The sequence below is a fragment of the Vigna unguiculata genome, chromosome 11 (assembly GCF_037176805.1).
Source record: "Vigna unguiculata cultivar grain cowpea cultivar isolate G323 ecotype 2 chromosome 11, ASM3717680v1, whole genome shotgun sequence".
NCBI lineage: Eukaryota > Viridiplantae > Streptophyta > Magnoliopsida > Fabales > Fabaceae > Vigna > Vigna unguiculata.
Window position 1 is genome coordinate 40,841,945 of NC_140802.1, and position 12,738 is coordinate 40,854,682.

The 12,738-nt window shown below is 31.1% G+C and overlaps 1 protein-coding gene across 2 annotated transcripts; it reads right to left on the bottom strand.

The window, feature by feature from the left end:
* Positions 1–4,138: 4,138 nt before the first annotated feature.
* LOC114169275 (P-loop NTPase domain-containing protein LPA1 homolog 1-like) lies at positions 4,139–9,640 on the bottom strand. Of its 2 annotated transcripts, none has more exons than XM_028054348.2 (8): positions 9,446–9,640; positions 9,181–9,320; positions 7,436–7,770; positions 6,638–6,719; positions 6,050–6,475; positions 5,222–5,959; positions 4,966–5,076; positions 4,139–4,732 (listed from the first exon to the last, which is right to left on the bottom strand). In XM_028054348.2, the coding sequence occupies exons 2-8, from the start codon at positions 9,313–9,315 to the stop codon at positions 4,361–4,363; spliced, it is 2,199 nt and encodes a 732-aa protein (XP_027910149.2). In that variant the 5' UTR covers positions 9,316–9,320; positions 9,446–9,640; the 3' UTR covers positions 4,139–4,360. The 2 variants fall into 2 exon arrangements, with proteins under 2 accessions (XP_027910149.2, XP_027910148.2); XM_028054347.2 differs by having other exon boundaries at positions 9,418–9,624.
* Positions 9,641–12,738: the final 3,098 nt, after the last annotated feature.

Below are 12,738 nucleotides of genomic sequence, written 5' to 3' on the forward strand. Positions count from 1 at the left end.
CATCACAAAATACATAAGATTCAGTTTATTACATCTAATATCAACAAATAGGGTTTACTCTTCATGGTGGATAACCTAGGTCATACAAATTGAAGAGATAAGGAATAAATTGAAATCAAAGAAAGATGTAAGTCCTTTCTGAAGGTTCTTAGCAGTTGCTCCAAGCTCCATTTGTGCTCCTCATTCGCATCCACATTTCCCATTTGTAGATCATCTCCCTTATCAAACCCTAAAGGGGTACAACACCATGGATGAAGATTGAAGATCCAAGGAGGAGTGAGAGAGCCTCCTAGCACCCAAAACAACCTCCAAGGGCCTTTCTCAATTGCTCTAGGTAGAGAGAAATCTCAAGAGGAAGAGAATACCCCAAAACCTCTCTTAATTGCTCTATAAATAGGAATGATTGTTATGGTAAAAAGGTTTACTTTTCTGAAAAAAAGTATTTGTCTGAAAACGAACTAAGAAAAATATTAACTTAAGTGTTTAAGTGTTTTCTTCACATATCACACCTTAAGAACCGAAGACTGAGAGAGCAAAATGACCAAGACTTGACCGATAGAGAGCCTACCAACTTTTCGACAAGGAGAATTCATTTTGAAAGTAAAGTATAAGATTAAGTGATCTTGTAGAATTATCTTTGATCTTTTAAGAATAGTAATCATAAATATAATTATAATCAACATTGCAATTATTTTTATTCTTTTCATTTTCAATAATAATGTAATATAATACATTTTCAACATGCTCGTGATTTACAGCAAATCATGTGAATAAAATGGCTTAATTTAAGGAAAAAACAGTAATTGTAACTAGCGTGTGCAAGTTTTAAACAATGTAACAACAATAAACGATTTACTGAAATGTAAACAAAAAAAAAAACAATTCTGACAATATTTTAACTATATGAATTTTAATAATGGTTAAAGCAAATTATCTTCAAAAAGTTTAATCTTTTGGCTAATAAAAACATTGTTAAAAAAATATAAAAATTATTATCATTCAAACCACCATTATGTCGAAAACACTCATAATAACAATGGATAATAATTACATTAATTGTTATTGTATATATAGCCTTTTTATGTTTATTTTGTTTTTGTTTTATGACTATCTCAAATATACAATATACGATGAACTACATATCAAACAGTCTAACCATCAACACAATAAATTAAATTTTACCATAGTTCACATAAGTAGCACAATTATATATAAATAGTCAAACACCATTTTGAAATCAATAAAGCTTAAAATTCACATAACAGAGATTTACTTCGTCATATAGGTAGAATGAGTTAATGTTAATGTATCTTTGTTATGACAACAATTTAGTAAAAGTAGTCTATTAAGTTCACATCTTTAAGTTTAAGTTTTCCCAAAATAGAGTTAAGTGTTTGTAATGTATGATGTCAAGAATTTATGACATGAAAGAGAGACGGTTAAACCGAGTTATACTTGATTTCTAATAGACTAAATTTTGACAATTAAATTTTAACAACTTTTTTTTATAACAGGAAGTAACATCTTTTAAGTGGTTTTGGAATATAGAGAAATGAGAAAATAGAAAATAGGAAACCACTTAAAATAGGTCACTTCATAATGCAAGAAAGAGTTGTCAAAATTTAGTTGTTAAAAAATCATTTGTCTTTCTAATATATGTGCGATGAATGAGTTTGAATGATATCTATTAGAGTATATATGAATGAGATGCTAAATTAATGTATATAGTTGCCATATGCATCATTGTATGAAGTTTTCAAATATTTCTAGCTTCCTTGTGTTGCTTATCTATTGTGATGGTTGTGATTTTTATATTTTACACTGAATCAGAGAATGTTGTAAGAAGACAAACTTAGTAGTTATAGGTAAGAATAAAGAAAAGAAAATTATATTTTTGTAGGATTATTTTCCTTTCTTTGAATAATTTGCATATGTATTTATTTTTATTTGATTCCATGTTAAAAGGAAAACTTTATTTAATTTTTTTTTAAAGAAAGATAGTGTATATACTTATAGAAGTTGTAACTATTGAGATCTTTTGTAAATGTTTAGTAGTAATGTAACTTAAAAGGAATGTTACAATAAGTACAAAAACTTAGTCTATTACAAAAGAGTGGGACAAATGCAAAGTGGAAATAAAAGAAAAAGGTAGAAACAAAGGCAAAATTATGAGGGAAAAATGGTTTGGCAAAAAGTTAAAAGATCACATAAGTAAGGAACTATTGTTGAAAAATTGGCTTTATTTACAAAAAAGTGCCCCATGACTTCTTCAATGAAAATTTTCATCTAATTGTTGCAAAATAGAACATCATTTTTCTTATGCTCAGCATAAAAAATATTGTTATAGACACTTTTACACTAGTGGGAAATGATAAATTGTTCATAAAATAATTTTATAGTCATAAATACAAAAAAAGATAATTTGTTGCAAGAAAAAAATGAAAGTAAAACAATTTAAAAATAGTAAAATGATCCATGAATTAAATGAATAAGAATCCTAAGCCTAAACTTTGAGAAACAAATCACTGAAAATATATAGGAAGGAAAAGATTCTAAGGAATTAAGGACATTATAAGATGAACAAGACAATTGAAAAGCAAAGACGAATAAAAATGGTAAGGATATACACATGTTTTTGTTATTAGTCATAACCATAACAATTATTAAAGTATTTATTTTTGCAGAATGTCTTTTTCACACAAAATATATATCTAAATGATTTTATGTACAGACTTTTATTAATAATTATTAAACCTAATGGAAATATAACTTGCTTAATATTGATACTATTTTGATGGTTGCAATCTACAACATGTGACAAAATGTATTATTCGAGTCTTCCACTACTAGATAATTTCTTTTGTTGATAATCAATTTCCTTTACCACAATTTCTTTTATTGATAATCTCCTTTACCTTGTATTCTTGTCTATTTTTTATATTAATAACAACTTACATGAAGGAATGTTTACTTCTTTTCTAAGAAAAAAAATAACAGTCTCCAATCTATATTCCTCAATAGAAAAAAAATTGATGAAGTTTCTTTTACTTAATAATAAATAAGCTTAATACCATGTTTTGTTTCTAAAATGATTCAATTTTTTTCTATATTTATCTTTTACTCAAGGCGATTCTTATTTATTTTAATGTAGTCCTTTATGTTAGATTAGTATTAATGTTGTTTAGACAACGATAATTTGACGGCTTAAAATAGACATATAACACATTGTTTAAGAATGTACTTGAATTGTGGAGGAACACATGCCAAAGTTGCCTCTTTTATGATGTTTGTTCTCTTCTCATGTATTGTCTATGTTGTCCCTATCGTCTCTTTCTCTACTTTCTCAGGTTCTCCTTCAACAATTACACATGAACCCTAAGTCCTAGTTCAATAGCTCCAAGCCCAGCACAAGAAGATAACAACCTAACCATAGGGAAAAACAAGGAAATAGGACAAGAGAAAGAGAAGAGAAAAACATAACCTAACATCATATGGGAAAAAATTACATGTTTTCATCTACCACTAAAGTACTATATTAAAATCATTTGTCATTTGTTACTCTCTTAATTACGTTAATCTTATTTATTCAATCAAATTGATAAATTCACAATAAACACTATTTGGGGTTTTTTTTTTTTCATTAGAAGGTCAGAAATGGCGTTATGTTAAAGTACAAGACTTTGACGAGCCACTTACTCTTATTCGTCACATTGATCTAGAAGAAGTCAAATTGAATAAAGAATATATTATTTATATCTGAAACAAATACTTGGATAATACAGAAATATACATGGATTTAGAATTATTTCAGAATAAAAAATTTAAAACCTGTACAAGAATCTTATTTTAGCCGTGGTTGACTAATCTAATGACAGTTTGAAATGCTTTTTTCCGGCCTTTGGGCCGTCTTCTAGAGAAAAAGAAAGTCATAACCTGATCAGTTATTGAAGAAAATTTAAGACAATTTTAATAACCATGATTACATAAAAATACTTGTAAACCATGATTGATAGAAAAACACGAATTTAACCAAATACATGTACGACATTATCTAATTATAAATTATGAGGCTTTTATACTAAAATTCTTAAAAAATATATTTTAAAGCAAATCATAATAAGGGCAGCGACAGAGAAGGTTGACTTCACGAATTCCATACTCTATATACATCCTCAGAAAAATGTTCAAGAACAATTTGAAAACATGAGTTCATCCACATACGAAGCAACGAAATAACTGGAAGATGAGTAGGGTTTTGGACGCTCTACTATTTACAAGAGACATCATCGTAAGACAGTTAAGAAAATGCACCAAAAAGATCAAAAGTGATTAGTTGTTGCGTTGAAGAGGGAATGTGATGCTACCTCTGAGGAGCACCAGAAAGGATAGGATCATTCATTGCTGGTCTGTGTTTTCCTAATGCAGGAATACTAAGGGAACGTGTTCTTAGTTTGGCTTTCCTCTCATTCTTTTCAACGAGCAAAGAAGAATAAGAGCATTGTGGCTCAGGAACTGCCACTGGTTCACTTCTACTTCTATGGAAAAGATCCAGGTTTCGGCGATACCTGTTTCCCCCATGCACTTTGCTTCCTAACTCCCCGCCAACAAGACCAACCTTACTCCTAAACTCATCATCATCGTCCGACCAATACCCATTTTCCACCACGTCTTGCATTGCAAGATCATCGTACTCCTCGTCAGATTTTGTTGATTCCTCGTCAACTGATCCTACCTGAATAGTAGAAAAACATTAAAATACACCCAGATATTGTTTATGTAGGAGATCGATACCTGTGATAACTAAATTAAGGTATGCAGGTGAAAGACAACCTTATAAGTCGATTCATGAAAAAACAACATTGACGAATATTGCTACTGCTAAATGAAACCAAGAAGATTTGAAATTTTTCTATAGATTAAATTCCATCGCATAGAGATAGATAAAAGCACAAGGCTATACTATACCTCTTCATGGCCATGTTTGTCGGCGTCATCACTGAAATCTTCATCACTTCCCACCTCAGGTTGATCGTCAATCTCCTCATCACTACCATGCACTGAGAAGTCCTCTTTGAGCTAAAACAACACAAAGATGGTGAACAACTGATAGAATGATTTTGGTCTTATCCAATTTTTTCACCATTGACAACACAATAACAAACCCTTTATTCTGATATTGAACAAAGATTAATTTACAAAAAAAAAAAATGTTCGAGTTTACCTCTTTTGAAGCTACATCTGACATCCTTGGTGAGCTACAGCAAGAGGATACATATCTACTACCAGTATCAGTTCCATCGGCTCTAGACTCGTCTACACTTCCAGCACGACTAGTTCCACCATCACTGGGCCAAGCACTGATTCCATAAAGACCAAACTGAAGATTTACTGGTTCTGCCTTCCCAATTCTTAAGGGACCATACATTGGATGGCAAATTCCATTCTCTGGTCCATGGCACCACACAGGCCTCCCATTACTGTCAACTAAATTAACAGGCCAAGCCCTTGCTACAGACCCATCAGTGTTAACAAGAGCCATCAGATTCCTTGAAGAACCTTGTCTCTGGATCAACTGAAGCATTCCTTTGGCGGTCAAAGCATTTGCTGAACATTGATTTCTATATTCCTCATAAACAACAGACACAGTGTTTCTAACAGGATCATATAGCTGTTCTCCCATCTCACGCTTTCTAAGACAACTGAATACAGTCGCATGGATGGCTGCTACGCTCTTGTCAACATTTGTGTTATTTATTTTGGGAACGAAATGCTTTTCAGCACGCTTGCAGAGATAATCCTGGATTGTTCTGATGTTTCTAATATACTTCACATACTTGTTTTTAGCTGGGTCCAGTGTCATATACTTCGCACGTACAGCAAATCTTTCCAAGTGCTTGTCCTCGTTTGTAATGTGTACCATGAACGGTATGATCGAAGGATGTTTCTTCATCAGCCCCATCTGCACGACAATTTAAGAATTTAGAACAAGAACATAAATTGACATCAATAAGAAAAGAAATAAGGACAAAACAATGGAAATCCAACATACAACAAAGTTGAGGCTCAAGTGAACACCCTCGACAACCACAGACTCTTTTCGTTCTTCCCATGCCGTGATAAGCCTATCAAGACTGTCAATCACCATCTCACTCTGTGCCTTGAATCCTTCAATAGCCATTTGTTTGGGACTTAGCAGTTCCTTAGGAGCAGAGTTAGTCTCTGACATCCTATTATCAGATTTGCTAGAATTGTTACCCTCAGTTGCTTCATCCTTGTGAAGTGAACGTGACACACCAGCCAGCTTTTTTGCTTTCCTTCTGGCCTTTGCTGCTGCAACAGCGACAGGGTCCAAACACTCCCCAGCATGGTATGTAGAAGCCCATAGCAAGGGGTTTTCTTTCTCATTAGCAAAACTTCTCATCATGTGCCTAATAGAATCAGTTGATACCACTGTTGTGATTCCCAACCTACCTCCCTGAAGTGAAGATAAAAGTAATAGTTAATGAACTGTAAGGAATAAATATTACTCAGTTTTAACTTACCGACTTGCATATCCTACAATAATAATATATAAGCAAAACCTAGATTATCTCTTTTGCATTTTGAAGAACAAACAACTGTTTCTCTGTCAAAATACCAGCAATGCAGACAACGTTGATTTGCCGCAGCCACTTGTGCCACACAGTAGCACTGTCACAGACTCTTTGCGCTCACGGATCCTGAAACCAAAGAAAACAATTAAAGTCGAACCACATTTTGAAAACCGAACTCGTGACATGTATAGCATTTGGGTAAAATCATATGCGATACAAATATCACATATCAAAATGCTGTCATTCTGTGTGCTTTTCTTCTTCTTAAAGATCGACAATTCACTTAGAATAGGGAATCAAAAACTCTTCCGAAACAACTATTAGGGGGCAATTGAACTTCCAGTCCAAAGATCCTGGTTTTCAAGATGGAAATAAGACCAATAGTGCAAGAAGAAAATATTTACTAAAACAAATACTAGGAAACGAATAGATGTTATTTTAACCAAGTCACTGGAACCAAATCGGTATGCAAGTGGTAACATATTTTGCAGGAAAGACAGTGATAAATGATTAGGAAACCCCTAACACAATTCACAAGACATGGGATGAAAGTTCTTGAAATCAGTAAATCAACATTTCATGGTAGATATCCATAGACATTTTCAAAATCTATGCAGTAGTATAATGCCCAAAGAAAAATGCCTGATAAAATGAATGTAATCCAATCTCAATAAATACATCATGCAAAGTAAGAACACGGTAACAATTACCAAAAAATCTTGATCAATAAATTATAAACCATGGCAAATCATATCACTTAACAGATTACTACAGGAGCGCATATGCTACGGCTGATTCAAATTACTTTTCCCCTTGAATTAACGAGTAAAACGATGCAATACCTGCAGGCTAAGACCAAGTCTGCTCTCTGGTTAGGACCCACATACTTGTACTCTGACAAGGCATCACAGACAATATCTAGAAAATTTTCTCGTCGGATGAATGCAGATGTGCGCCTTTTGTACAACTCAAAAGGTACACTTTTAAATTTATAATCTTTCCCAGAAAGCAATTGGTTGCGTATGTCTGCTATACCCAGGCCAGCATCAGCACCCTGACCCTCTTTCTTCGAAGAATTACCCTTGAAAGCATCAAAACCTGATAAAGCCTCTATCTCTGGCTGCAAAATATCAGTAGAATTTGCTTTCCTTGTGAGTTCAAAAACTCTTTGGCTGATCTGATAAGAGGAAAATGAAAAACATGGTCAGAATAGTTTGTAGAAAAATTCAGATGATATATGCAGTTTCTGCCCAAGACATATAAGAATTGGCTAATACAAGTCCGTTAAAAGATGCCACAAACAAATAGCAAAACAAAATAAACATTGTATATCAAATATTCATGTCTACCATATGGGTGTCAAATAATCTTCAAACATAAACAAATACCTCTAGCAGTTTGCCTCATACAACTATTTTAAACTTTGGTTTTTGAATACTTCTTCTAATACCCGCATGGTACATCAATGTTTAGTAGACAGACAATAGCATTTCTATTTTACTAAGATGCAAGCAATAGCTAATCTAATATTAATACCAATGCTGTTCCGTGTAATTTTGAGAAGTGGCCAAATGTTTGTATCCACAGTTCATACTAGGTTGACCTTTCCAAAAAGAAACAAGGATTTTCCAATTGGAAATGTTCCTTTATAACTAATAAAGATAACCCGCCAAGGTCCATTAGTTTGGAACTTTTCCTGCTCAAGTTGGAAAAGTAAAACATATTTTTTTTATCAAATAAGGACCAACTAATGATTGGTGATATATCTCTTCTTTCCAAGTTGAACTTAGAAAGGGGAATAAGATTCAAATCCCATTTCATTCAAATGAAAAAAGGAGTGAAAAACAAAAATGACTGGTAATCTACTTCATAAATTCAATTTTTATTTTTTTTATAATTAAGCATTTAATACGAAGTATCAAAAGTTTTATCGATAATCGATCTCTGAGAAAAATCTGAGTTATGTTTAATACTAATAGGATTTTCTCTCTCATTTAATTTGAACTAATTTTGAGAGAAACCTGATTGGTTATCTTTGATAGAATCTTCTCTCCCAATCATGGGATTTCATTCTGAGCACAATAATAGGTCACCTAGAATGCATCATCTATTACCAAAACACAATTACAAAAAAAAGGAATATATTAAAAATTAGGCTGAATTTTACACGCGTGATAACCCTTTTCAGTCTCCAATCTCCATACGCAGTTGAATCAAGAAAGCCAAGAACCAAATGAAACGCAGTCAAACGAACGGAAAAGAAGACAAAACCCCCCAAGACGTTATTCACGACGTAGACTACGGGCAAAGCTAAAGAACAAACAGGTCAAACCACCTCGGTCAACAAGGTAACAACGACCCCTCCCCCAACCACAAAAATAAAAAATAAAAAACAAAAAAAACCTCAAAGCTCCCACAAGAACCCCTCAAATCCAGAACCTGACACAGATCACAAACCTAAAACCTTGAAAATTACTATCTTGTCGAAACATCAGACGTATTCATAATCATGACACATAAAGCAACATATCTAGGAATTACAATTGATAAAAGAAGAATTTCAAAAAAAAAAAAGTCAGTGGTTTACCTTGAAGGCGTGACGGGCCTTGCATCCCATAAGCTGGAGCGTGCTCTGAAGAACCGGGCGCGTGTAGCGAAAGGACTCTTCCTTTTGCGCGTCATCCACCACCACTATGTACAGTATCTTCCCCACCTCACCCATCGCACCTGCAGATTGTTCATCCATTCAAAACAAAAGCACAACAAACGACAACCAAAAACAAATGTGCCCGACATTTATGCGATCGGGCCCACACGAAAGGACCTTTAAGAGCAACGCAAAAGAGAAAAACCGTGGAGGCGACAACAACAACGACAATGTCGATGAAACAATACAAGGTTATTGAAAAGGAAGCCTAGGGCATGGATTTTCCTCCGCCATTGTTTGACGATGAATGGATTGAACGGTTCAGCATTCTGGCATGTCCAATTCACTCTCGCCTCCCTTATTCTCACGATACCACTCTCTTTCTCTGTCCAATTTCAATTTAAATAGCAGATCCAGGTTTTCTCAATGACGGATTTGCCCTTCTTTCTTCCGCGAATTTCTTTTGCCGCGTTATTATTATTATTATTATTTTTATTTTTATTTTTTATTTTTTTTCTGGAATCTCTCTCAAGAAACTCATTGGTCCCCTTTGCCTCCTTCAGTATCACCTATTCCATGTTCAATTACATCAATAGTCCTATCCCACGTTAATTATATCAATCACCTCTTTTCTAACTACTAAAAAACTCACATATATTTTATGCATATTAAAATAATATAATAATATATACTTTAACTTTTGTTCCTACCTCGCTTCTTAAGTAAGGTCTATCAAAATTAATATGTACTTTTCCTTTTGTGGTTATTATTACCATAGTTACACATTATCTGCCATACAAATTTTGTTCTTATATGTAATTTTAGATTGTTTAAAATTAAATACTGGAATGGCTCTAATAAAAGATTTTTTTTTCTTGTAGTATTTCCAACTGATGAATTATTAATTAAAGAAATACATTTCCATATCAAACCATTGTGGATGGAATCTGTCTGGAATAAATCATCAATATTCAGCTGAACTATTTTCATCCCATCATTTGCAGAACTTATGCTAATAAATAAAAAAGTACATAGTTTAATTAAACATGAGTTTTCTTTTATTCAACGAGAATTTAATATTTTTTGTGTGGGTACTATGGAATATGTGTTTAAAACACCCAATATATTCTCGTAAGTAATTTTAATTTATCAAGAAGTGATATCAAGAGGTACTTGTTGTTAATGAAGAGTTAAAGGTTTTTTTAAATGGAAAACATTTAGTTAAAAAAAATTCAGAATGTATCTATATGCATTCAAAATAAATTTTGTATTAAATTAAAAATATATTTAATCCTTCGATAAAAAAAATTTACAATGAATATTTTAAAGATTATATCAACAGTATACTATTTCTTTTATTGAATGTCAACGTAGAGTTTGTTGAGTTTGTTGTAAGATTTCATACTCAGTAAAATCTAATCCTGTTTTCTTGAACGTTCTTTTATTTTCTTATTGTTATTTTTCAATATTAGTATCATCTATGTTTGAAGCATGTTACTTTATAAGAACCAGAAGAAGTTGACTAAGTAAATATAAGAAATAAATAAAGAACGGTTCTTATATGTCTGCGTTTGTCAAAAGAAGAAGGAACCTTTTTTCTCTCTGGTTAGGTGACTTCTAAATAAAACTTCTAAACAAAACGCAACTTCAACCAATTTAATGGTTTTATTTTCAATTGGGGTTTGCTTAAAAATAATACAATAATGAAACTCAAGTTGTAGACTCCAAAATTATTCCCAATTACTTTTCTTAAAATAAAAGAAGCCTATATTTGAAAAAAAAATCATTCATAGCATAAGCTTCTTCTTTTTTACATTTTACTTTTATAATCATCTAAAGTTAAAATAATTTGATTTATAATTTAATTATTAATTTGTTTTTTAAATGATATGCTTTCTGAATTAAAATATAATTAGTATCTTGACATATACCTTATTTGAAATATATAAGTAAATTAGAATAATAAAAGACACTGAAAACCATTTTTCTATATTCTTTCTTGAATTTAGTTAAACTTGATAAAAACCAGACTAAATATTATTTATTTTGTTAAATATATTTTCGGTCCTTCAAGTTTCAGCAAAATTTGGAATTAGTCCCTCATCAAAACTTTTGACCAATTTAGTCCTTCATCTTTCAAAATTTCAAAATGCATGAATTTAGTTTTTTTAACCAAATTTTGTTAAGTTTATCTAACGTTTCAAGTACATTTCATGATAGTATTTAAATTATTTACATTGTTTGACACATTTTTGCTTCAATGTTAACTTAAATATTATCATGAAATACATTTGAAATGTCAGATAAATTTAATAAAATTTGGTTAAAAGAACTAAATTCACGTATTTTGAAAGATGAAAGATTAAATTAGTATAAAGTTTTGATAAAGGACTAATTCCAAAATTCACTTAAACTTGAGGGACCAAAAACATATTTATCCCTTTATTTTATTATCCTGAACTAATACGTATGTAGTTTTTCGAGAAGATTAGAATGGAAAAAGTCAAATTTATCCGGTATCAAATTTGTCATAGTTTAGATCACGTATTTTAATATTATTTTAATATTTTCATTATTGTATATTTGATCATGAACAGATTTGTCTTAAGTAAAACATTTGTCAAACAGAAAAAATAGAAAAAAGATCATTTATTTTTATAAATTTAATTTAATTACAAGAAGAAACGATAAACATATGCTTTTGTACGTTAAGTTAAAAAATTAATATTTTACAAAACTGTGTATACATTTTTATAAATTAATTTGTATATATAGATATATATATACTAATTTAATTCATTTTTTCTTTGTTTGTAGACTGTTCTTAAACCATTTTAAACGTGCAGTTGATTTTGACAGTAGATGGCGATATAACATGTCTATGCAATTTCCTTTTGTCGTATATCTTGCATGGATATACTTATATTTTATCTTATTTCTTTACTTGCTTTGTCATATTCTATATATATTTATTTAATTTTTTAACGTGGACTTTGAACGAGCAGAGAGGAAGATCAGTCTATTGTATGAGATAAAAAAAATACATGTAAAGTATGTCTTCATATTTAACATCTTTTAAAATAATCTTTTTATATATATTTTAAAGTAATATATTTTCCTTTCATCTAATTAGAAAAACAATACTAGAAACAAAGAATATCTTTCATTCTATTCACTAAAGAAACAAAAATGTATTTATTCATCTGTAAAACTGTCTTTTTGTATATAGATTTTGTTTAACAAAAGATTGTTACTATTAGAATACAACTCTACAGTATAAATTTATTATTATTCCATCCTAGTGTTGTCTAATATGTATTTGTATGAAAATTCCAAAATAATTTTATTATATTTTTACTTCTACTAAAAATTTCTTTTTAACAAATAGCACTGAAAATAAAGTGTAGTGATTGATTTTTACCGATGTAAGTTATGCGAGTTATGTAAGTATCCATTTTTTTACGAGTTTAGAGAGAAAGGTTGAACGGATAAATAATT

Bases quoted from the DNA above. Each gene is read 5' to 3' on its own strand.
- LOC114169275 (XM_028054348.2), bottom strand. From the start codon at position 9,315: ATGGGTGAGGTGGGGAAGATACTGTACATAGTGGTGGTGGATGACGCG. The intron at 7,771-9,180 runs GTAAACCACTGA...TCCTCTTATCAG, and splicing joins AGGCCCGTCACGCCTTCAAG to ATCAGCCAAAGAGTTTTTGA. The intron at 6,720-7,435 runs GTATTGCATCGT...CTTTGGTTTCAG, and splicing joins GACTTGGTCTTAGCCTGCAG to GATCCGTGAGCGCAAAGAGT.